Below are 26,465 nucleotides of genomic sequence, written 5' to 3'. Positions count from 1 at the left end.
GAACTCGCCATGAGGGCACAGGTATTGGTAAAATACAAGTGAGCTGGAGGGTGAACATTGGTTCCTACTTATTCCTTGTCCTCGTGGTACCTTTGGCACAAGTTCCACTAAAGGAAGTTCCCTGCGGCCTGAGTTTGGCCAGGGTGTGACAATCACAATTTGTGGGGGACAGATACCTGGGGAGACGTGGTATCTCATGTTAGGATATTGGAAGGCAAATACAAAGTGACATAAGAAACAAAGGTTTAATATCCCCAATGAAAAGTGAGAGCAGGATTTCACCCCTCCCTTTGCTTTAGAAGGTTTACTTTGGAAAACTTGTCAGTTCTTTCTCTGCCTCTTTGCAATATGTGGAAATCGCCTTAAAAAGCTCAAAAAGCCTCTTGCCAATTTGACAACCCAGGAATGCTCCTTTAAGGACCTGGAAGCAAAAATCCTTGCAAAGGGGGAGAACTAGGTAAAGAGAGAACAACTTAAGCAGTTGAAACCAGAAACTGCTAGACCTTCTGGACAATCAGAAAAAGAAATGACCATCAAAACAGTGCACCAGAGTCAATAAAGCTGCAGGAGAAGATCACGAAAAGGTGAGGGCAGGCAGCATCTCAGGAGGATTACAACTTCCTCAGAAGCAAGAGGTGTTCCTTCTCAGAACTCCCTCAGCTTATGTTATTGTGCAACAGCATAAAACATTATATACAACATTAAATGGTGCACAGAAAGAGCAGAGATAGCAAAATCATCTCCTGGCAAAGAGGCCCACAATTCACTGGGAAAATGAAATGTGAAGACTTGATCCTGATATTCATGCCTCACCTTGAATAGAGGCCCACATTCACTCACTTCACACGTATCCATGTGCTTTACTATCTTCTATACCACAGCTATGCCACCGAATGGTAGTGTGAGGGAACAGGGCCAGGAGACAGGAGAAGGAGCCCTGCACCCACAATGTCCACCACAATTTTCACACCAGAACACTTGTCCTCCCCACTGTCAGTCTTTCCTTATAACTCAGAGCCTCCTGCTCATAGCCCTGCTAGGCCCAAATTTCCCTAATCGAGAGGAAGCAAAAGCCTGAAATGGGGAAACTGTTGAACCCTTTCCCTCCCCAAACTGAGCTCCCCTTTCCTCTTCCCAACTCCAGTAGCACAACACCAGAAACAATGCATAACCAGCCCTCCACTGTTGTACCAACACCTTCTTCCTTGAGAGTCCAGAGAAGATCCCCTCGAGGCAATGTCACTCCCACCAACAGGAAGACCCAAATGGAAAAGGAAAAGGAGCCAAGCAGAAAGGCTTTCCAGCAGATACACAAGGGGAGAGACAGTTACAGCCTGGGGGTGTAGCTCTCTCCAGCAAGGGAAAAACAAGGTCTTCATTCTCCAGCTGGGATGCCTGACTCGGGAGGTTCTGGGACATCCAGGCTCACTGGCGCATGCCCCAAAGGAAACAAATGGCCCCAGATTCAAGCACAGTTCATTGACAAGACCCATCGGACCTCATTCTTCCAACCAATGTGCAGAGTGTGCTCAGCAGAAGAGTGCAGAAAGCGAACATGGAAAGTTCCAAGCACATTCCCACACACAGAGCTGAGACACCTCAGGATTCACAATATGCCCTTGCTCTGAACAATGACACAGAATTTTTACAACAGGCTACTGTCAACTTCTGCCCCAGACCCTACATTACCTATGCCCTTGGTGGCACAGAAGTCTGATTCAGACCAGAGCCACCTTAGGCCTGAAACCCCACACTTCCTATGCCCTTTGCACAACAGAAGTCTGACTCAGGCCACATCTAACTTACCACCCAGTCCCAACATTTCCCATGATACTTGCTGTGGAGAAGTCTGACTTAGGCCAGAGCCAACCAAAATCCCGAACCCCACATTCCAATGCCCTTTGCCACAGAAGTCTGGCTTGGGCCAGAGCCACCTTATGCCTGGAACCCCACATTTCCTATGCCCTTTGAGGCACTGAAGTCTTATTCAGGCCAGAGTTAACTTACCACCCAGACCCAACATTTCCCATGTCCGTTGGGGCAGAGAAGTCTGACTCAGATCAGAGCCATTTTATGCTCAGGACCCAACATTTCTCAGGCGCCTTTATAACACCAAGGTCTGCCTCAGGCTAGAGCCAACTTACACCCCAGACCCAATATTTCCCATGCCCCTTTGGGACACAGACGTCTGACTCAGGTGAGTGCCAACCTAATACCCAGACCCAACTTTCCCCATGACCCAAGGGACACAGAATTCTGACAAGAGGCCATAGATAATTTAGGGCCTGGAGCCAACATTCACCATGCCCACATGCTGCCACTGCCACTATGGGCCTTTCGAAAGACATTCGCAAGGCACCTGTGATGTGTGAGCTTTGAAGGAAGTACTGTCTGGCTGGTATATCAGTAGAACATAACAAGAATTGGTTGCTGACTATCAGTTGTCTCTTCATAGTACACAGGGAAATCTCAACAAGAGAGCTGAGCGTCTACTCAACCAAGTGTAGTCAACATCAGTGGGCTCCTCCCAGGAGACTCCCTCCGATTACCCTTCTAGGCCACAGTATAGGAGGGGCAATGGCCACCTTTCCTGAACTGCTTTTCACAGCCTAAGGCAGTGCACAGACTGAAGCAGGGAACACAAGAACTTCTCTAACAGTGACATCTAAAAGTCTGAGGAATGCTGTAAAGTACGATAAAGCCCCCATTATAAAAGTCTCACCTGTGCCAGAAGGCAATCTATTCTCATGTCTCACTCAAACATGTGCATTGTCACTGTCAGTCCCCATGCTCTGCAGATCCCAGACAGGGACACGGATGTGGAAGGGGAAGAAAACATTTCTTTAAATACAAGAAGTTTCTCATATCTTTCACACCACAGTTCCTTGTCCTTAATCATTATGACCAGATGCATCCAGTGCTGCTCTTCCCCACCCTCTGTCCACCTGCAAACAGCAGGCCCCTGAAGGAGGGACCATGGTCTATATGCCATATATCGGTCCAGCTAAACCCAGCAATAATGCCCCGCTATACCATTGGGGTGGGATGGTAAAACCTGGAAGGCTCCCTGGAGGTGGATGGAATTAATCTAGGTCTGGGTAAATTGAATGTAAATGCTTTCCAAAGTCTATGATGACAAGAAACAAAGCACAAGGTATGTGCAAGGGCCTAAGAAGTAGAGCTAGGCGTTGAGGGATGGACACGGATATAGAGAGACATAGGAATACGAGCAGAGATTTCATGATGTCAGCTGGGCCTTGGCAAATGGACAGTTTCCCACCAATAGATCTACCTGAGAGGAATGGCCAATCTCCCCGTCAATCATCACAGGCCCACCAATGACGGTGTTGGGAGGCGGGGGCCTGGAACGTTGTGGAAGAGGCCCTAGCGCGTGCCTGAGCTCTTGACTGTCTGGATTGTGCTGTGGGGGCTTCCGTCGACCGTTTTCCTCAGTTAGGTTTTAACATGGCGGCTCCCTTTCCGGAGATCGGAAAAGTGTAAGTTTTACTACCTTTATTCGTATCTGGCCATCTGCAGTGTGATTTGGAGAGTCGGGTAGATGGTGTGTCCTCATGGACACTTTGACAGATGTGTCTGCGGGCTCCTGGGTGGATGGCGGAGACGATCTCTCAGGCACTTCCGGGTTTGGTGTTGGGTATTATTGTATGGGCATGATGAAACGTGAAGAAGACGTTCTTTGTTTAAATGTGGGTCTCGGAGCCTCCTTCCCAATTGTGGTCTTACTGCTCTGTCATGTTTGCGGCTTAAAGTGAGGGAAGGGTGGCAGCGTTTGGCTGGGTGGGTGGGGATGCCAGACAGTCTGACTGGTGAGTGGCCGCCGCCGTGGAGCTGATTCTGCTTTCTATTGTAGGGCGTTTGGGGTGAAGTTATCGTTGCTGGGGCTTGCTTCAAATGTTGATCTTCGCCATTTTGGTAACCTTTCTTAACCAATGAGGGTCTTTCTGTTCTTTCCCACGTGAAGCGAGACAGTAAGGCTCTGAGGGATCGCGTGCGGTGTTAGGACAGCTGACGGCCCTTGGCTGCCTTGGTGTTTTGTGGATCAGGGGAAGGGGAAGTTTGCCCCAGCCACTGATGGTACGAGCTTCCAACTTACCTAATTTTCCTGCAACTGTGTTAGGCTGTCCATCTGTAAGCAAGTCTCCTTGTAGATCTGTATAATCACTGTTTCCTTCAGGACCTGTGATGGCAAAATCTAGTACTGGCCAGCCGATGGGCCTGTAAGCAGAAGAGAGTGGACCCGGAATTAGCTGTCGAGATCTGCCAGATGAGTAAGTGCAACCTTATGTTCTGTGGGGCCACAAATGCTGGGAAGAGGGTAGTATCCATCCCGTCAGCTGCAACGTTTTTTATCATGGTGTTGAAATGTCTTCCCTGGGTCTCTAAGATACGAGCTTGCAACAATGTTAGGATCACTCCCTGAGCGCTGCTCAGACACTAAGTTTATAATCGATGTCTTTAACTAGTCAGTGGCATCCTGTTCCAGTTCAGCGTGAGTGCCATTATTACAAACATACTGAATTTATTAGAATGTCACCTTTCCAAAATGCCTGATCTTGCCATCTTCACATCAGACTACGGATCTGTCTTTCTATCCTTTTGGAAAACACTTGTAATGCCAGGCAGAAGCAGGATTGGGACTGGACTGGATGGGATTGTGAAAAACAAATTTCAGGAATCCAGAGACTGTGGGAGTGCTGTTTCTTTCAGGTCGGGGAACATGGATTTGAATGTAATTTCAAGCCAACTCTATATAGGAAAGGGGAGAAAGATGAGGCCTGGACACCAAGTGAGTGGCAGAGCATGATAGTCTCCCAGTCAATCCCCACTCTAAGTGAGTGGGCATTTACTTTGCAGGGGTCCTGGAGATGTAGGCTTACAATTCAAGTAATATGCAGGTCAAGACTTCATTAAAAATTTACCCTTCTGCCATTTTTGAGGGAGGGAGGGGGGGGGGGGGGGCAGATATTGTTATTTTTTTGCCTTGCAGATGTTGCTGAGACAATGCTTCCTGTTTCATTAAAAATAAATTTTAGTGTCTGAGTCTGACTCTTTCTTACTGTCATCTTTGAGCCTCAATTTCCACATTTCCCAAATGGGAATCACACCTTGCTCTCAGGGATATCTCTTGTATGGTTCTTGTAAAGTGCTCAGCACACAGGAGGTACTGAAGGAAGTAGCACACCATTTGCAGAATATGGGAACAGATTATTGTGGTTTCATTTAGCTCATCTCCCTACCTGTCCAGGCCCCCATGTCAACCAAACGTTTGTTTCCTTTCACAGGGCCAGCAACTTTCCTCAGATATTACAGGGCTTCTGTTTGGAAACCAGCCTTTTAAATCCTGCTATGATGCCAAGAGGTAGCCCAGCAAATCACAGCTTGCCTTGCTCTGAGCCACTTTCTTGTGTGGCCATCTCTGACGACTTATGCCGAAGCTGATGTGGCTCAGCACCAAGTTGCGGCACTAAGAGGGTGGTTGTTAACTGGCACTGTGGAAACGGTCTCGTCTCCTTCATTGTCTGTGTAAAGCTACTTCTTTTCTGGGCAGTAGTTAATTTGTTGAAAATCTATGGAAGAATTTTCACAGTTGGGGTGGGGGGAAGCACTAAATAGAAATATGAACTGTTCTAAGGTGCCTTCCAAGACACTTCTAAGCTGTAGTTTCATAGAAACCTCGGGCTCCTCTGTTGCTTTATTAGCACGGGTTTTATCCAGAAGGTGGCATCAGAGAACCTGAATTTCATTCAGCGAAAGAAAATCCACATTTTTTGTGATTGGAAACTAAAGTATGTAGTTTTAAGAGGCCATGTTTATCTCTGTAATTGGGAACATTACTTTAAAGCTGTGAAAGATGGGGGTCGCGATAGCTTCCTACTAAGTGAAAACCTGAAGCCTGAGATACATAGAGAAACCTGTCCTAAGCCCATGTTCCTTCCCCAGGGGACATGAAGATGATCAAAACTGGCTTATTTCTTAGTCAAGACAATTGTGAAACTTGAGAACAACCATGAGTCCTGCTTCCCCTTCCACACACACTTGTTCCCACTGCCCATCAAAGTCATCTTGGCTAACTTCATTTGAGGCAGGGGTCAAGAAAACCTAAGTGGCTGCTTTAAGAGGTCTATCTGCTGTGTATTGGCACTTCAAAATAAGTCACAAGGTTGAGGAATCCAAAAAGGTGACTCTCTCACAGATGAGAGGTGACAGTCTCACAGATCAGGGCTCTCATGGAAAGAGAAGGTAATCCTCTTCTGAATTTGAGATGGAATCTGGCTTGCTGGTTCTTTCCCAGGAATTCATTCCTAGGCCAGCCATGTCACTTAGGCTCATGAGACAGTACCTAGTGAATGTCTACTCACTCGCGGGAATGTTAATGTTCTACAAAATCTTGGTGTGAGGTATTCCTTTGGATACATACCCCAAGTGGGATTGCTGGACTAGATGGTAGTTCTGTTTTTCATTTTTTGAGGGGCTTTCATACTGTTTTCCATAGCAGCTGTACCAATTGAATCTTGAACCAAATGAGTTACATGAGTGGTTCTCAGGCCACTTTTGATTGTCGCTTCTTTTCAGGAGAAGTACTGTAGAGATGAGAGGCTCAAAGCGGGAAGGAGTTCACTGATCAGGAAAGATGGAATGACTGGCTACATATGGACCTTCGTTGGGGTGCCTAAAGCCTAGAGGTAGGGAAGGGGCTGGGAAGAGTGACCCTCTGTAGAGGTGCTGTCAGAGCACAAGAGAACGCTGGACAGGAGGACATAGGCCCTCAGTGTGAAAGGTGCATTGGACTTTCTGTGGTCAAAAGTGTCTCCTACCTATTTCTCAATCCCTGGTACTGCCTGGGATCATTGTAGCAAGGGGACTGAACATAATAGTGCACATCACTGAGTGTGACATGACAGTGGATTCCTTCCCGGCAAAGGTGAGACTTTCATGATGAAGGCTTTACCCTATGTGGCAGCATTCTTCAGAATTCTGGACTTCACTGTTAGGGATGTTCTAGTGTTCCTGCTTCAGTCTGTGCACTGCCTTAGGCTGTGAAAAGCAACTCAGGAAAGGTGACCTTTGCCCCTCCTATACTGTGGCCTAGAGCAGTAGTCTGAGAGGATCTCCTGGGAGGCGCATGCTGACGTTGACTACACTTGGTTGAGTAGACCGCTCAACTCTTCTGTTGAGACTACCTGTGGCCATAAAGAGGCACATGAATGTGAACTGCTGTTGCTTGTGTGTTCTACTGATATACCAACCAGACACTTCTTCCTTTGACACTCACACACCTCAGGTGCCTTGCTAAAGTCCTAAAGAAGGTGCATATTGGCGGCAGCATGTGGGGCATTGGAAATGTTGAGTCTGGGGCACAAGTTAGCTGTACCCTGATGTCAGAATTCTGTGCCATTGTGCCAAGCTAGGGCACATTGGGAATCCTGAAGAGTCCCAACTCTGTTTGTAAGAATGTGGTTGGAACTTTCCACATTCAGTTTCTGCACTCTTCCACTGAGCACACTCTGTGCATTGGCTGGAAGACAGAGGTCCGATGGGTCTCGTCAGTGAACTGTCCATGAATCCGGGGCCATTTGCTTCCTTCAGGGCATATGCCAATGAGCCCGGATGTCCAGGAACCTCCCGAGCCAGGTGCCCCAGCTGGAGGATGAAGCCCTTGTATTCCTCTTGCGGGAGAGGGCTAAACCCCCAGGCTGTAACTGTCTCTCCCACCCGTGTATCTGCTAGAAAGCCTTTCTAGCAGAAAGGCTGGCTGGTGGTGGCTCCTCTTCCATTTGGGTTTTCCTGTTGGTGCGGGTGACATTGCCTCAGGGGGACCTTCTATGCACTCTCAAGGAAGAAGGTGTTGTTGGTACACCAGTGGAGGGACAGTTATGCATTGTTTGTGGTGTTGTGCTACTGGAGTGGGGGAGACGAAAGGGGAGCTCAGTTGGGGGAGGGATAAGGCCTGATGGTTTCCCCATGTCAGGCTTCTGCTATCTCTTGATTCGGGAAATTTGGGCCCAGCAGGACTACGAGGAGGAGGCTCTTAGCGTATAAGGAAAGACTGACAGTGGGGAGGGCAAGGGTCTTTGGTGTGTCGACTGTGGTGGACATTGTGGGTTCAGGGCTCTTTCTCCTGTTCCCCTTCTCCATTCTCGCGCCCTTCCTTTGGTTTAGCACAGCTGAGGGATAGAAATCAACAATGGACCCTGATGGATATACTATAAGAAGATACGGCTTTTGTAAAATCTAAGACATTTATTATGGGAACAGGATTATTTTCCATTTTCCCAAGTGAATTGTGATTTTGTCTGCAAGTGAAGGCTTTGCTGTCACTTCCTTGCTCTGTGTTGCCTAGACCTGTGACAAATGGCTGTTGTGGAAGGGGTGCTCTTTGTCCGGCTCTACTGTTGCACAGTATATAATCTAAGGGAGTCCTGAGAAGGAACTGCTGTTGCTTACACTATTTTTTTTTCTCCCGGTGATATTTTCTGTCCTTTTTCCTGTAGCTTTATGGGCTCTTGGTCCCTGCTTTTGCTGCTAGGTCCCTGAAGGAACACTCTTGGTTTTTCAAATTCCCAAGACGCTTATTTAACTTACAGAAAAGATTTGCATACATTGCAGAGTCAGAAATGGCAGCCTATTGCCTGGAGAATCCCAGGGACAGGGGAGCCTGGTGGGCTGTCATCTGTGGGGTCACACATAGTCATATACGAATGAAGTGATTTTGCAGAGTCAAAGAACTGACCACACTCCAGTTTTTGAGGAAATGTGAGAAGGAAATATTCGTCCCTTTTCAGCATGAGCAATTTAATTTTCCTTATCTGAGTGTCCCTTACAATGTGCTCCCCGTGAGACACCAGGTCCCCTGGGTATCTTCACCATCCTTCCAAGAGCTGACTTAAAGTTCTGGTCTTAGCCAGACCTGGGCAGTGGAATTCCTCAAGAGGAACTTGTGGAAACAGCACCTGAAGGACAAGTAAAAAGTATGAGTGACTGCTTATCCTCTAAGAGCTTTTTACCCATACATATGTCCTCAGGGCGACTTCTCTGTGATCAATAGGATCACTGGAGATGTGGATTAAAACTACAAACCTTGTTTAGAAGTGGTTTAAGTCGCTCTGCTGATGTCAGCAGTCTGTTGGCAAGCGGAGCTGAACTTCATCTCTCACCGTCCCTTTCTCAAGCACTCTGAAGGAGCAGAGATTTGATCTCCAATTGGTAGAGGTCCAATTTTTGTGTCTTGTGGTGCACAGGACCTGCTAGAATACTTGGGAGGAGGCAAGGACTCAGATCCGGCAGAGTTTTACTTGTGGAATTTTAGTGTGCAGCTCTGTCAAAAAGAGTGGACAGAATGAGCCAAATATGTGCATTCCTGTACAATTTGAATGGTCTCTTCATCCCTCTGGCTTTGAATTTGCCCTCCCAGTCCACTATGCTGACTCCAGCATGAACCCAAAATGGGTTACTGAGTGTCGCAGCCAGGCCACCTCAGAGTTTCGATTTGGGTTGGCTTTCTGAGCTTCCTTCGCTTCTCCTTATTCATGTGCAAGCCTACTGTACTACTACTTATCAGCTTTGGAAAAGAGCAGAAGTGGACACACCTCAGTGAATCCTAGGGAGATTCACTGGTTTACCCAGCCTCTCCCCATCAGTCAGACAAAGCACCTTCCAGAATGCTGAAAGGCCTGTTGTTGATTTTCCTCTAGTAGGTTGTCAGAGTTCTGAGCCACAGGATATAGGATGTAGCTAAAGCCAGGACCAAGCACCTGTGTATCTCCTCCAGGCCCTGGAATTGATGTGTCCTGAAAAGGCTAAGACGGTAGATCTTGTTCTGTCATGTTTCTATTACCAAATACTACTAATAATAAATTATGAAGGTGGAATGAAACTAGAGTGGATGGGTGTGTTTATGGTATAGATTATGGAGATGCTTTATGGATGTATACTTATCTCCAGACCCATTTGATTATATACATTAAATGTGTACCTCTTTTTGTATGTCAGTCATTGCTCATACCTCAATAAAGGGGTTCAAAAAATAATAAATAAGACCCTTCCATGATCAAACATGACTCCCCCCCCTCCAAGTGTTTTTAGATTTTAGAACTGAGAGGGAAGAATGTTTCTCCTTGGGGAAATGGTTAATGCCATTTACAGCTTCTGTATTATGGTTTTGCCTTGGTTTCTCTATATATACATAGTATTTGCATTAGTGGTGTATAAGGTTAACCTTTAGTCCGTAGGATTTTGAATTTCATAGAATCACAGCAGTTCTACAGAAGTGGTCAACTTTATGCAGAGGACTTCAGCTAAAGGAGTGACCCTGTGACATCGGTGAGTTGTCACTTGACCAGAAATTGACTTTGGGGTATTGTGTCTTTGGGAATGGCTTGGACTTTGGGTTGTTTTCATTTTGTATAATATGTGCTTTTGTGCTTCCTCAAGAAATTTTAAAAAATATTTACCCATGTAAATTGTAAATATGTACCCATGGGGGCATGTCAAAGTGCGTGTGTGCTGTATTTGTATTCCACAGGATGGAAGGCACTGTCGCAGGCTCATTGGTCTATCTAGCAGGCCTCTTTTGTCTGAGACCTTCACACAGCCTTCTATTTTCTGTGTCACAGAGTTTCCTGGCCATAGCTAGTTGGTTTGGTACAATTTTCATCTTATGCTAGTTGAGCCAGTAATACTTTTGTTATAGTTTGGCTCTAGACCGGCAAGAATGACTGAGAGCCTGCAAAGGTTCACTGGTTACCTTTCCCTGCAGAGAATATAAAAAGACATACTGTTGGGACTTCCCCAGCAGTCCAGTAGTTAAGACTCCGTGCCTCCAATATAGGGGGGCGTGGGTTCAATCCCTGGTGGGGGAACTAAGATCCCACATGCTGCATGACATGGCTAAAAAGAAAAAAAAAAAGGAGATCCTGCTGAGTTTCCCTGAGCTAGACTAATTTCTGTGTCTTTAAAATGTATTCCTTGCTTAAGTTTCTTCTATTTTGTTAAATACCTGTGTTCTGCCAATAAAATTCATTTGCTTCAGAATATCTCACTTGTATGCTTTTATTATTCAGGATGAACACCAGTATGATCAAGGAAGCTACGGCTCTGTCATGTGCATTGTCTCCTGAACCAGGGCGGAGCTCTAAATTCTGGAGTCTGATGCATTAAGAACAGGAGCAGGTGGCAAGGGGATGGGGTCTCCAGGCCATGGTGAAAGTTCCCCGATCTGTTAAGCTGGCCCCTTTGTCTAGAGAACTATTCCCCTTAAAGCTAGTCACTCAGTCGTGTCCAACTCTGTGCGACCCCAAGGACTGTAGCCCGCCAGGCTCCTCTGTCCATGGGATTCTCCAGGCAAGAATACTGGAGTGGGTTTCCATTCCCTTCTCCAGGAGATCTTCCCACCCCAGGGATCGAACCCTGGCCTCCTACATTACAGGAAGTTTCTTTACCATCTGAGCCACCTGGGGAGCCCGATCCCCTAAAGGTAGCAGGTAATCTAATGCCTCCCTATGAGAAGTGATCCTTTTAGCCACTTCATGAAAGCCATGAATGCATATTTGGGGATCGTGGAGAAATCTTCTGATACTCCCAAGGACAAGGAGAGGTAGGGTGACCAGCCTGCCTCTGGTCTATAGGTTTTATAGAAGCCTTCTATAGGTTTTATTAAAGATTAGTTCAGAAGTCAGTAGGACCAAACTAGAAGCAGCAAGCACACAATTAATTCCTGCTGAAGCCTGCATTAGAATCTCGGTCCCCTGTGCCTGAGACAACTTTTATTACACCACACCACTAGGTCTTCTAAAGACTTTGTAATAGCAGAATTACACTAGCTAAGTGGCTAGAATTTTTTGGCATTGTTTATTCTTTAAACATATCAATACACCTTCCAGTTCTAACTGGAATTAGACATGCAATTAACTAAAATTGCATGTCTTACGTATAACTTACCATGGTTTAAACATTTCAGCAGTGACTTCCCTGGTGGTCCAGTGACTGAGGCTCCATGCTTCCAATGCAGGGGGCCCAAATTTGATCCCTGGTTGGGAAACTAGATTCCACATGCCACAACTAAGATCCAGTGCAACCAAATTAATTAATATTTTTAAAAATACAAAAAAAAGTTTTGGGTTTTTTTTCCCAGCAAATAGACTGTGGTCAGTAATCCCCTGCCTACCCCCACAGGAAAGGAGTGTAAGACTGGCAGTCCGTTCTGCCTGTAGATCTTCAGGGTGGCTGGGTGTCCTTCTCCTCCTGGCATTTCATAAGGATCTTGGGCTGAAGGAGGCAGCAATTCTGTTCTTACCATTCAGTCTAGGGGGCCCCAAGCTTCAATGTCTCATTTTCTGCCCGAGATGTCCATCAGGATGCAGAGCTCAGATCACTTCTCTTTTCCTCTAATTGCACTTGGAACTTTATATCCCTTTGATTATCCTCTCCTGCTACAGAATGAGTCTCACATAAGACTGGATGATATCTCCCATGGACCCTATTTCAGGTCAGTGGGTATGATTTTACCTGAGGCATTTGCATTTAGACTGCCAAACACCATGAAATCCCACTACCAAACACCATGAAATCCCACTGCCATTCTGATCTTCATTGACAAGCCAAGCCTCAGGGAAGCGCTTTCCAAGGAGGCGGGCCGAGGGCAGGGGTGGGCGGGGCCGCGAGCTGTACTGGCGCCTGCGCAGGCCCCGCCCTCAAGAGCAGATGGTTGCTAGTGCGCAGGCGCAATATCGACGCGGAGCTAGGGCTGTAGGGGCGGGAGAAGAGGGTTAGGTGGGGCGGGGCTAACGGCGATAAGGAGGCGGGATCAGAAACGAGGGGCGGGGCCTCGGTTTCCCCAGGCGGGTGGTGGGTGAAGGCCAGGGGCCAGAGGCCAGGGCAGGAGCCCAGGACTCTGGGTCTTGCAGGATGAGGGCGAGGCCCGCTGCACTTGGAGCAGTGGAGTCACCCAGTTGCCCACCCTCCCTGCCAAGCCCGCCACTCACTTGTCCTTCTGAGTTCCTTGGCTTGCATGAGGTTCTGTGAATACATTTTCCTGCTTCTTCATGCATCTCTCAGACAGATGATTAGCACCTATGCTGCAGATGTTGCCTGAAACATGAATGGGAAAGCCCCAAATACTAACCAGCAAAATCCAGAGCAGCATGTTCAAAGAGTGCACTGTGACCAGGAAATGTAAGGAAGGTTGAATGCTAAGAAAGCTCTTAATTTTCTATACCAAAAGACTAAAAGAAAATAATCATCTGGTCATCTGCATCAGCTTTGAAAAGATAAAAATGAAGGGTTATCTGATGTTACCAGAGGCATTTGCCTTTAGTCTATTACCAATACAGAAAATCAAATTACCATTCAGATCATTAAGTTACTTTCTCTGACATCATCATCACATATATGCACATAATTCACTGTTTACTTAGGCAATGACACTCCAATTTCTTTCACAAATCATGTGTTTTTATGAGACAGTGCTACAGGTCAACCTCTCTGGATACCCACAACAGTTTAACCCGAAGAGGAGCTGACTCCTGCTCCAAATGAAAATATGTGATTAACTAATCTGTTTGGAGTTGGGATTTTAGTTGAACTCTTATTTAATATATTGCATATATATTGGAGCATTGAAGGGAATCTTATGGATTTTATAAGTTTACTTTTTGAAAATTCAACAGATTTAGTATTCATGAAGGTTTTACTCACTGACTGCTTTTTTCCCCCTCGCAAATCTGATCTTCCTCTGTCTTCTGCCCCTTGATCAATGAAAGGGGCATGCTTTTCTTCATATTGCTTAGATCAAGCACCTTGGCATCCTCCTTGACTCCTCTGTTTCTTTCATGTCCCTCACTAACTCCATCAGCAAACCCTCAGCTCTGCCTTCAACGTATAAGCAAAGGGCTGCACATCCAGGGACAGGAGGAATTGCTGTGGCCTTTTTTTCAGTCATTTCACCACCATCTGTATGTGGAAATATGAGCCAATATCTAGAAGCAGAGTCCCCTAAGCAGAATATGGACTCATAAAAAGACATGAGCTAAGATATAGAAACAAAGTCAGTATGTAAGGCATGTGCTTACTCAAGGTGTATGAATCCCTTCTAATCCACTAGGGTGAACACAGAATCCAAAATGGGTGTAAAGGAAACATCTGTGGATTTGCAAGGGGTTAGAATTTTGTGATTCTGTCTTGTGCTTCATCCAGCCCGGCATTTCACATGATGTACTCTGCCTATAAGTTAAATAAGCAGGGTGACAATATACAGCCTTGACACACTCCTTTCCCAATTTTGAACCAGTCTGTTATTCCATGTCTTGTTCTAACTGTTGCTTCTTGACCTGCATACAGATTTCTCAGGAGGCAGGTAAGGTGGTCTGGTATTCCCATCTCTTGAAGAATTTCCCACAGTTTGTTGTGATCCACACAGTCAAAGGCTTTGGCATAGTCAATAAAGCAGAAGTAGATGTTTTTCTGGAACTCTCTTGCTTTTTTGATGATCCAACAGATGTTGGCAATTTGATCTCTAGTTCCTCTGCCTTTTCTAAATCCAGCTTGAACATCTGGAAGTTCACGGTTCATGTACTGTTGAAGCCTGGCTTGGAGAATTTTGAGCATTACTTTGCTAGTGTGTGAGATGAGTGCAATTGTGCAGTACTTTGAACATTCTTTGGCATTACCTTTCTTTGGGATTGGGATGAAACTGACCTTTTCCAGTCCTGTAGCCACTGCTGAGTTTTCCAAATTTGCTGGCATATTGAGTGCAGCACTTTCACAGCATCATCTTTTAGGATTTGAAACAGCTCAGCTGGAATTCCATCACCTCCACTAACTTTGTTCATAGTGATGCTTCCTAAGGTCCACTTGACTTCGCATTCCAGGATGTCTGGCTCTAGATGAGTGATCACACCATCATGGTTATCTGGGTCATTAAACTCTCTTTGTGTAGTTTTCCTGTGTATTCTTGCCACCTCCTCTTAATATCTTCTGCTTCTGTTAGATCCATACCATTTCTGTCCTTTATTGTGCCCATCTTTGCATGAAATATTCCCTTGGTATCTCTAATTTTCTTGAAGAGATCTCTACTCTTTCCCATTCAATTGTTTTCTATCGTAAGTGTGTGCTGATTCCTTATAATCATCTCTTTCTGACTCTCTTTCAGTCTCTGTCTTTCCCTCTTTACACACACACACACACACACACACACACACACACACACACACACACACACACACACAGAGTACATCCTTTTAGTTCTGTTGTTATGGAGGACCCTGACTAACACAAATTTCTTTTTAAATAGACAAGTGCCTTTTATTTTGGCCTTAAATATTTAGCTGAATGTAATGTTGTATCAATTATCTGATTAAAGTTCATTCCTAGGCTTCATTTATAAGATATTTACAAATCTTTCTTCATGATATTTTTATTGTTCCTCATCCCTTCATGAATGATGTGCAAATGACTGTTTTCTTGCATTCTGAATGTTAGATGTTCCAACCTTCAATCAGAAATCTTATCGTGAAAAATGATGTTTTAATTTATTTTGTCACTGTGTTTGAATAAAATTTAGATGAATAGTTTATTAAATGTTTAATGGTCATTTGTAATGTATTTTATGGATTGCCTGATGAGGTCTTTTCTTATTTGGCAGTTGAGGAGTCTCCCTCCAGTGAACAGGCAGCACTTGATAAAGTGGATCTCAGCCTTAAAATAAGACTGAATGGTACAAAAATGTGGATGGAACTCAAATTTTTAGTACTGTATCATCTCAGTCTGTAGATTTTAATTCTCCCTTCACAAGCCGATGTTCCAAAACCAGTGAAAACCATTATAATCACGTTCATCCTCATGTGAATTTGTTAACTAATGTTATAAAACTTGTTTTTATTAAAAATGGTGTGCAACAAACAAGATTTTCAAGTTGTACAATCTTAAAAAGGTATTCTGGATGAGTTAAAAACTTATAGGATTAAAAATTTAAAGAAAATCTGTTAGAGAAGATTGAGGTGTTTCCTTTGTCTCGGTTCAGTATTAAATTGAATATGATAATCACAGAAATCCATTTGGTTAATTAAAGTGTCAACAATTACATTTACCCAGAAATGATAATTCAAGGCAGTGAAAAAATATATTATATTATTATGGATTATATTATTAGAGCCATGAAATTAAAAGATGCTTGTTCCTTGAAAGAGAAGCTATGACAAACCTAGACAGCATCTCAAAAAGCAGAGACATTACTTTGCCAATGAAGGTTGTATAGTCAAAACTTTGGTTTTTCCAGTAGTGATGTGTGAGTATGAGTGTTGGACCATAAAGAAGACTGAGCACAGAAGAATTGATGCTTTTGAACTGTGGTGTTGGAGAAGACTCTTGAGAGTCTCTTGGACAGCAAGGAGATCCAACCAGTCCATCCTAAAGGAAATCAATCCTGAATAGTCATTGGAAGGACTGATGCTGAAGCTGAAGCTCCAATACTTTGGCCACCTGATGTGAAGAACTGACTCATTAGAAAAGACCCTGATGCTGGGAAATACTGAAGGCAGGAGGAGAAAGGAATGACAGAGGATGAGATGGTTGGATGGCATCACTGACTCAATGGACATGAGTTTGAGCAAGCTCCGGGAGATGGTGAAAGGACAGGGAAGTCTGGCATGCTGCAGTCCATGGGGTCGCAAAGAGTGGGACATGACTGAGCAACTGAACAACAACAATTATTACAGATGCATAATATGTACACTAATACTTAATACAAACAGGTAAGCAAAACTTAGACCAAAAAATGTGCATCATATAAACAGATTCATTTGAGAAGATAAAAGACAACTGAAATATAAAGATACAAAAATATTTCCACTTTAGTGGTAATGAAATATTGTCAATTAATGCACATATAGACCCACCGTGTAATCCATCATGTTCAACTGCTATTAAAAGAAAATCACTGCTGGTGGAGTTGTTACATGATGGGAAGAACATACACTGTTTAAAGGAGATTGAGGCACTTGCTGCAGACGCGCATCCCGGAAACATCCGTGCGGCGGGTGCCCAGTCCGGCGTGGCGGCGTGGCGGCGTGGCGGCGTGGCGGCGTGGCGGCGTGGCGGCGTGGCGGCGTGGCGGCGTGGCGGCGTGGCGGCGTGGCGGCGTGGCTGACGGCCCCCTTGCCCCGCCGGGCTCCCCTGAGCCACTCGGCCTCCTCGCGCCGCGCCGCGGGAGCCGGTCCCAAACAAACGCGGCGAGGTCCCGGGACCGGGGGCGGTTCGCTGGCGAGTGCGGAGGCGGAACCCGGCCAGCTAAAGGGAAGAAGAAAAGCCAGGGCAAGTCGCGTGGGAAGAAGACCAAGAAGCCGGAAGTGGACATCCTCAGCCCCGCCGCCATGCTGAACCTCTACTACATCGCGCACAACGTGGCCGACTGCCTGCAGCTGCGCGGCTTCCGCTGGCCGGGCGCCGCCAAGGCAAAGAAGGGGAAAGGCAAGACTTAAGCGAGAGCGTTTCCCAGCCCCTCTATCCTGCAGAGAACAGAACCCGGGGAAGAGGAAGCAGGATTATGCCACCGTTGCAAGGAAAATAGACTTCACTGAAGACAATCTGAGATGCAAACTGAGTGTGCTTTTCTGTGGTAGATAATGATAAACGCATTTTACTTCCTCAGCTAAACCCAGGTATGAGTGAGCGAGCCAGTTTGGTTTTTCAGAAGTTAAGGGGCTGGGGGGTGAAAGTGTGCGGTAATTCCCGCGCAGTGTGGTGGAATTGATAGAACTTTTTAAAGTTATTATAAATCTGGGTTGGAATTGAACCTTGCTGTCGAAGGGCAGTTCTAGCTTTCACGAGTTTTCTTTTGCCCAAAGGGGTTTTGTTTTTTAAAGTAGACATGACAAAAAGCATTGCATTTGCTCATGGGTCCCTCTTTTGACCACAGTTTCCTTTTCTTATCTTTTTCTGGAAAAGTAATAAATATTTTGTTACTACCATTTTCTCCACAGCAGTCTGACTCTTGTCTGACTTGAACTAGCCACAGACACCGATGGAGACCAGGGTGGTCAGCCCTGCTCTGACCTTGCTAGGGAACAGTGGCTCAAAGGAATGAAGGGTCAGTGGTCCCGGTGCAGGGTGCTCATGCCTAGTCCCGAAGTCATTTCCGACTCTTTGACCCCATGGACTGTAGCCCACCAGCTCCTCTGTCCATGGGATTTACAGGGAGAAGGAGATAAATCAGCCCTGGTCCCTCTTTCCTTTCTCTTTCACCAAACTCTTCATCCTCTTTTTCTCCACATTTACATCTTCCCACCTTCTGCAGCCCTTTCTTTTAAGTTTGGCTGACCCTGACTCTTGGAGTTACTACTGGAAATGTGCCTTTTGCCTTCTACTGATATTCTGAAATCTCCCCAGCTGTGTGGAGACACTTAAGAGAGAAAACTGCAATTGGTTCTGCTTGGCCCCCAAAGACCTAAAAGCCCCAAATGTGTAACTTGGAAGGAAAGGCACCTTTAAGTATAAGCACCATCTTTGAATCCCGTAACTATCAGAGATTTTGTAAATATCAGAGAAAAAAGGCAAGTATGTGAATCTTTGTACCAGAGAAGGGGGGCTTTGCTCAGAACCCTTGAGAGCTTGGGGTGACACTTGTCTGGCTCTGTGGTCTGTGTGGACTTGGTGTGAGCCCTTGGCTGGCTGGCAGGGGAACCCTGACTCAGGTCAGGTGAAGGATGGTGCTCCTCTTAACCTGAAAGGACCCTGTCTGTTCCTGAGAAACGGGGTGACCTTCTCACACTGCTGACAACTGCGGCACTGGATCCGAGTGGTTTCTGTGGACACACCAGCTCTAGTCCAGTCCTTCTCAAACCTGGGCGTGCACCATGGTCACCAGAAGACTCCCGAAAGTGCAGGTTGCTGGGCCCTGCCCAGCAGGAAGGGCGGGGTTCAAGAATTTGCGTTTCCACTAAACTCCCAGGTTGCGCTGCTGCAGGACCCTTGGAGAAGCCCCACTCTAGTTCTTGCTGCCTCACCAGATGCTGAAAGACCTGACGGATCTCTGACCTTGTAGGATGTCTGAGGCCCTACTCTGCCTCTCTGGGGTTCAGGAGCTCGTGTCTGAGCCGTGTTTATCGGAACATTAGGGAGGTGGCAACTGCATTGCTGCTTTCTGATCTTCTCCACAGCCTGAGAACATTACTGAAGGGAGGACAGACGTGCCAGTCAGCAGACTTCTATGGGCTGAGTGGATCATCTCAAGGTGGCGATGCCTTCCTCTTTTGAGATGGTTAAATGATGAGCACACAGAAAGTACTGGAAGCATTTGAACAGAAGTAGTATTGACCTGATTGGCTGGGGCGCTGTGTACTCCAGAGTCTCCACCCAGGTTTTAGCAGAGTGGCTATTTAGTATTGTGTTCATTGCAGTGCTGGGGTTCTGAGAAGCCCTTAGGAGTTTTGAATAGCTGTGGCGGTGGTATAGTGAGTATATGACATGAACTAATACACACAAGCCATATAAAAGTTGTGGCACATTTTACTTCAAACAAAATTTTTTTGGTGAAACACTCTATCTAAAATTTTCTTCAATAAAATTATCTCATTTGAAAAAAAAAATAAAGGAGATTGAAATCTGCACAGTCCTTCTGAAGATGAATTTGACCAAATTTAAAAAATGGGATTTCGTTATCTAAATCTTCCCTGTACTTTGATACTCTTGGTTTTCTTGCTGTTGGCAAAACCTTTCCCCAAGCAGCTTAAGGCCTCTTCACACTTAGCCTTTCTTTCAACCCAGAGAACTCCTGAACAAACCTCCTCACCTCAACTGCCACATGGGCCCTTGTCTTTTTATTGTCCAGTCTGAGAAAAGAATGTGTCTCAGTAAATGAGCTTGTGTATTTAAGAACAGGAGGGTGGAATGGCTGGAGCAGTAAGGAGAGGTGTCTGAGTTTGGGAGGAGGTGGGTTGGGAGAAAGTAGGTAGGATAAGATTCTCATAGAAGCTTGTTACCTCCAGGACAGTTGAGACTTTCTTCAAAGTGTGACATTGTAGCTCCCTGAAAAATTTCCATTTTCAGGACAGTGTTTATTTCACCTAAGTGGGAGCTAGCTATGGGAAAGCCCTATCCTCAAGGCATTTACTTAAAAAAAATCAGAGGCAATTTTTTCACATCATGGCTACCTGAGGTTGCCAGCATCTTATATTTTAGTCAGGAGAAAAAGACAATGAAAATATACCAATAAATAATCATGTATTTGTGATTATCTGTTGAAGCAAGCCATCCATCACTGACCTTATGTTTCAAAATTTTTCATACCACTTTTCATTGTTTACTCTTCCACATGAATCTTAAAATCAGTTCATCTAATCAAAACAAAATCCTCTTGGTATTTTGGTAGGATGATGCTGGAGGGAAAAATAGTGCCTGTATTTGATTAAACACAATATTGCCTCAGGACAAGATCCCATTACTAGTCGTGTGTTGGAAGTATAATTTAACTCAGGGAAATTTAACAACTTTATGACACTGAGTCAACCTGTCTCTGGGGATATCATTCCATTTTTTTTTTTAGTATTCTTTGCACCCCTCTTTAGCATTTAAAACATTTTTCATGTGGTTTTTGCACTTTAAAAATACATTCCTAGTCACTATTTGCTTTGAATTGCTTTACTGAATAGGGTCTTCTACCATTATGTATTTTAACTGGCTATTTTATTTATATATGGAAGCTGGTGATAAATTTATATTAATTTTATACTCAGTCACAACATGGAATTCAGATATAACAGGTAATGGTTAAATTCCTCTCCCCCTTTCCTATTTGGTAAAACTCTTATTAGTTTTTCATTTCCTTTATTCTTACATTGAACATGTATAAAATCAATTTGGGAAGCATCCATCCCTCTCACATTTGCCTTTCTCTACTGATTAGTCTCTTTTGGTCTTTTAATATAGCAAATTAGAAGATTTCTTAACGTTAAAACTTCCTTACATTCCCTGGTCATGGTACATCATTCTATGAATATGCTGCTTTAATTTGTGTTAGCTAATATTTGGGGATTTCACATTAATATGGCAACAGCCACATCCGCAGCATGGGTGCCAATAATCTCTGGCTGAGATATGTATGAATAAGCAGGAAAATGTGTTCACAACAGAATCTTAGGCAAGGGGCGTCCAGAAGCCGAGGGTCTTACAAGAAACTCAGAAAGACAAGTGAGGAGCCCACGGAGAGAGTGGGCACCAGGCCTGCTTCTCTACTCCAGGGAGGCCATTCCTGGCATCTCCAAGTGCTGCGAGCTATGCCTGGACTACTCCTGCGGCTCCCGCCCCTCACTTGAGTACCGCCTTAGGAAAATTTAGCCCAGCCCCTTATAATCTGACCCCGCCTCCTAGAGCGAGTATTAGCCTCGCTTTCTTCCGCTACTCCCGACCCGCCCAACTCGGCCCCACTGTCGCGCCTGCGCCATAGCAAGAGCCGGGCCTTGTGGGCGGAGCCCCGCGGCGCCAGGCACCGCCCATGCCCCAACCCACTCCCGGCCCTCCTCCACACTACGCACTTCCCGCCACGCCTTCTTGCCGACCCTAGCTGAACCTCGCCAAGCCCAGAAAAGCGAGCCAGGCGCGATGGATGGCCGAGTGCAGCTGATCAAGGCCCTCCTGGCCCTGCCCATTCGGCCCCAGACACGTCGGTGGAGGAACCCGATCCCCTTCCCCGAGACGTTTGATGGCGACACCGACCGGCTGCCGGAGTTTATCGTGCAGACGGGCGCCTACATGCTAGTGGACGAGAACCTGTTCACCAACGATGCCCTGAAGGTGACATTCCTCATCACCCGCATGACTGGGCCAGCCCTGCAGTGGGTGATCCCCTATATCAGGAAGCAGAGCCCCCTCCTCAACGATTACCGGGGCTTCCTGGCCGAGATGAAGCGGGTGTTTGGATGGGTGGAGGACGAGGACTTCTAGGCCTGGAGCGCCTCGGGTCTGGGGGCGGGTGCTCGGGGGAGGGTCCGCCGCGCCAGTCGCCGCCTCCCAGATCGCCACAGGCGTCCTCCTGCCGTGTCCCCCCTCACCTTCGGGTGGCCGCGATCTCCCCCGTGCTCGTGTCCCTTCCCGCGTAGTGCTTGCCTTTGTTCCAGGAATAGCGCTCCAGGTTCCCGCTGCTGCAGCCATCAGGCCCGGCCCTGAAGCGGCCGCCGCCCTCGCGCCAGCCAGGCCTCTTCCTTGCACACTTGAACTCGGTCCTGCTCTCCAGCTGCAAGCCGGGCTCCTGTTACCCACTGGGTAGACCACCCACACCCGGCCGCTGCCAACTGCCCGCCCCCTGCCAGACTCCCAGGCCCGCCTCCGGGTGGCCAGAGACCTGCGCTGTGGCGGCCATCACCGTACACCGCATCCCGCCTGCAGCCTGCAGCCTTCGGCGATCTGGACTCACCCGGGAGGTGTCTGAGCTGGCCACAGCCTCTGGACAAACAAGGATTCCAACAGCTCGCCACCGTCCTGGAGGGGCCGGCCAGCCTTTCACCTGTGATGGGACCCAGGTCCTCCCTATCCAAGAGACATCTTTTGTTCCTGCTGGGTGTGACCGCCAGGTCCCAGGGCTGCCTGGAAGTCAAACCGAGTCACTCATTGTCTCCTGTGGACCCTTAGTTTCACCCAGAATCCAGTTCTCTTATTTTCTTAGTTATGTGTTTGTTGGCCAACAATATAACTTATATCTCCCCAACTCAGCACTACTTGGAGAAAAGTCTTTCTTATTTTCAATAAATGTCAGACACTATTTAAAAAGAAATTGAGTCTCAATGAATATAACATTTCTCCTTCCCTGTTCATGTAAAAGCTGTTCTGAAGATGTATCTCTTGCTGTTCCATGGGTGATGTCAGAGACACTCTCTGTTGCGTCTTGCATATAAAATATCAAAGTCAGTATCCTGAGGTGTTCCTGAGGATGGAGACCCCACTGGCAACTGTTCAATCACAGATGATGAATCCTTTAAACCAGTTAGAGTTGTTCTATGCCTTTTTAATGGATCTTTACTTTGGCCATGGTGATGTGAGAAGTCAGTCTGGAGGCTTCTCAGAAAAGCTTTCCTCATTTCCAAAAAGCCACTGGAAAGCACCCAAATTGTTACAAACCATTAATCCCACAAAGATGGTGAAAAATGTCATAGTTTTACTTATCCCAGTATTCAGGGAGCCAGCAGAATGATACAGGTACTTTTGAAAAACATTTATAGAACCTTCATTATGTAGGTAGTGGGATGGGAAAAGGTGTGCAAAAATTATATTGTTTACACATAAACCTGGTTGATGCCCTGTGGGACAGTAAAAATATAAACTTTCCTAATGAGCAGAAAAAAAGTCCTCCTTCCTTACTTGTCTACAGTTTAACCTCTTATAGTACTATAGAAAGCCTGTGCTCCCTTACAAACTGTTGGTCAACAAAGTTAAATAGCCTGTGTCAGATGATACAGGGGTGAGCTAAAATAGACAAATATCTGGTGTGATGTTCAAAGGTTGTACAATCTAACATTTTGTCTCATTTTTAAATTGTGGTGATTTTTCCAGAACATAGGATAGAGAAATAAATCACACTAGTGCTTTGTGTTTTTTTTTCACTTTTTTTCCTCTATCCACCTCTTTCTTCATTTGGACAGGTAAGCTTTTGCCATTCATGTGTTATAGTTCACAAGACAACATTGAGATGGAGGTATGTTACGTGCATTATGTGTCTTGATTTTTTTTCCCTCCAAATACTGAAACCATCATTAACTTGCAATTTGGAATGTATTAGGTCAAAATCTTAAAGTCAGAAGCAAAATTTAAATCATTTAATGAAATAAAGTTTTATGATTCATGGGTTCTTAAAATAATTGACAGCTGGCTAATTGTGAGGTGCCAATTCAAGTTGCTGGCAGTCAGCTGACTTGGATGGGTATGAAAGATGATTGTGTTAAGCATATTCACTGGTTTTAAACATAGATTCTGCTAAAGTAGTTTGAGAAGTGCTTGGAAGCAGTTTATTGTACAGATCCAGCATGTTCCTTACAGTCTGTGTCCATCTGGCTCTCAAGGTAGGTAGAATGACCTAGGACAACTGGCTATCCTTTGAACAGTGTTGGTAACCCCTTGCCTCCCTCAACAAAAATGCCCCTGCAGTTTTCTTCCTCCTGCCAGAATGGCTCTGTTAAGCATTATTCCTTTGTCTATACCACTTGTATCATCCCAGGTCCTTTTTTGTGATACAAATGTTTTGGGGGAGGCAACATTTTGCAAGAATTAATCATGATCTTGAAAGCATTTGAAAGATTCCACAAAGGGACAGAAGAAGAAACGGCATTTGTAAGTAGAGAAGGGAGGTTATTTTTCATTAGTGTCTCAGTTCAGTCTGCTATAATAAAATCTCATAGACTTGGTGGCTTAAACAACAAAACATTTCTTTCTCAGAGTTCTAGAGGCTGGGAAATCCAAACCCAAGGTGCAGGTATATCAGGTGTCTTTTGAGGGCTCATTTCATGGTTTGGAAGTGGCTGCCTTTTCTCTGTATTCTTACATACCTGGTGGAGAGAGAAGGAGAGAGAGAGAGAAGTCCTATCTCTTCCTCTTTTTATAAGTACACTAATCTCATCTGGGCACTGCAATCTCATGCAACCTTAGAGCTCATCTAAGCCTAATTACCTCCCCCAATGCCCTACCTTCAAACACCATCACTTTGGGGATTAGAGCTACAACATAAGGATTTGGGAGGAGGAATACAAACATTTTCATAGCAATTACTTTGCCATCTCACCTATTACAGTTGTCATTCATGGTTTGTTTCCCTAACTTCCTTCTCAGCAATTAACTCTGTCCTCCACCATTAAGCCCCACCTCTGAAGTGAATATCAAAGGAGAGAAAAACATAAACACTGATGAAAAGAAGGAGAAATAAAACATAAGATGCATGAGGAAAAATGCAATTAAACTTTTTTGTGTGATAGGGCTTGGGGCCAATATTGACTTGAACTCTAAAAGTTAAGATATTACACAAATTTTGTGACACATATACAAAAAATTTCATATAGGAAATATAGACACAGAGGGGACAAAGTGGCCTTTGAGTGATGCGTGTCTTGAGATCTTAGATTCCAAAGCAATCCTGGTGGAGAAAACTTGTATAATAAGTAGTTTGCAAGTATAACTCTCAGACTGTTACAACCATAATTCTCACACAACTTGTTGATGAGTACCTGTCAAAATTATTTAATGCATTATTCAGGAAACCAGTAGAATGACAGAGCCCATAGAAAAAAAAATCATTTATAGATTTGGGGGAAAAGAATGCACTAACATGATCGTTAATTTATGTACAAACCTGGTCAATGTCTAGAAAACTATCACTTCTTAACTACATTTCTACAAACTAATTCCTTAAATCTACAGAAGTGTTTTTATTTTTTGCAATTTTCACAAGACTAACTTTCTTCTATTTTAAAAATGTCCTTGAATTAGAGATGAAAGTCTATATCATAGCAAAGTGGACAGCTATATTGAGATATAATTAGAATACCATAAAATTCAGCCATTTGAAGTGTATAAGCCAATGGCTTTTAGTTTATTTACAGAGTTATGAAAAGTGCTCAACATAACTAACTTGCATAATCAGGGAAATGAAAATCGAAGTCACAATGAAATGTCACCTTACACCTGTTATGATGGTTATTATCACAAACACAACAAATAAATGCTGGCAAAGATGTAGAGAAAAGATGAACCTTGGCACACAGTTGGTGGGGATATAAAATGGTGCAGCCACTATGGAAAACAGTATGGAGGTACCCCCCCAAAAGTTAAAACAGAACTACCATAAGATCCAGCAATTCCACTTCTGGATATTTACCCAAAGGAATTGAAATCAAGATCTTGAAAAGAGACCTACACCCACATGTTGATTTCAGTATTATTCACAATAGCCAAGATATGGAAACAACCTAAATGCCCATCGGATGAGTGAATGGATAAAGAAAATGTAGTACATACATACAATGGAATATTCTTCAGCCTTAATAAGGAAACAAACTCAAGTTGGCTTGAACCCAGGTAATTCCCTTCGCACTTCCTGGTATTCCCTTGCTCAATTTCAACTGTGAATTGCTGCACATTTGTAGCAACCCCAACTTATAAGGACATGGCTGGCAAGGACTCAAGCCCTCATGACCAGGTAAGCCATCAAGACCTACAAGATGAAATCTGAAAATGATGGAATTTTAGGCTGGATAGTGGAGGAGGAAGACAGCGAGTCACAATTGTGGCCTGGAGATCAATTACAGCAACAGGGGCTGTAGCTCATTACACTAACCTACATCTTCTAACGGAGAAGGGCATAGCAACCCACTCAAGTGTTCTTGCCTGGAGATTCCATAGACAGAGAAGCCTAGTGGGCTACAGTCCATGGGGTGGCAAAGAGTTGGACATGACTGGGCAACTAAGCACACATCTTC

General features: G+C 45.1%; 2 protein-coding genes and 1 long non-coding RNA gene across 3 annotated transcripts; all 3 read left to right on the top strand.

The window, feature by feature from the left end:
- Positions 1–3,415: 3,415 nt before the first annotated feature.
- On the top strand, positions 3,416–5,877 carry LOC110151235 (uncharacterized). Its single transcript, XR_002317984.2, has 3 exons — positions 3,416–3,497; positions 4,196–4,289; positions 5,304–5,877. It is a non-coding gene; the product is annotated as an uncharacterized lncRNA (long non-coding RNA).
- Positions 5,878–11,519: 5,642 nt separating this feature from the next.
- LOC110145333 (uncharacterized) lies at positions 11,520–17,992 on the top strand. The gene is made up of 2 exons (XM_020905577.2): positions 11,520–11,614; positions 17,000–17,992. The coding sequence occupies exons 1-2, from the start codon at positions 11,520–11,522 to the stop codon at positions 17,490–17,492; spliced, it is 588 nt and encodes a 195-aa protein (XP_020761236.2). The 3' UTR covers positions 17,493–17,992.
- Positions 17,993–21,525: 3,533 nt separating this feature from the next.
- Positions 21,526–22,777, top strand: LOC110145327 (retrotransposon Gag-like protein 8). Its single transcript, XM_020905563.2, has one exon. The coding sequence runs from the start codon at positions 21,610–21,612 to the stop codon at positions 21,949–21,951; it is 342 nt and encodes a 113-aa protein (XP_020761222.1). The 5' UTR covers positions 21,526–21,609; the 3' UTR covers positions 21,952–22,777.
- Positions 22,778–26,465: the final 3,688 nt, after the last annotated feature.

The sequence above is a fragment of the Odocoileus virginianus genome, unplaced genomic scaffold (assembly GCF_023699985.2).
Source record: "Odocoileus virginianus isolate 20LAN1187 ecotype Illinois unplaced genomic scaffold, Ovbor_1.2 Unplaced_Contig_1, whole genome shotgun sequence".
Taxonomy (NCBI): domain Eukaryota; kingdom Metazoa; phylum Chordata; class Mammalia; order Artiodactyla; family Cervidae; genus Odocoileus; species Odocoileus virginianus.
The sequence above is the reverse complement of the archived record's forward strand: the minus strand, read 5'-3'. Positions and strand labels throughout refer to the sequence as shown.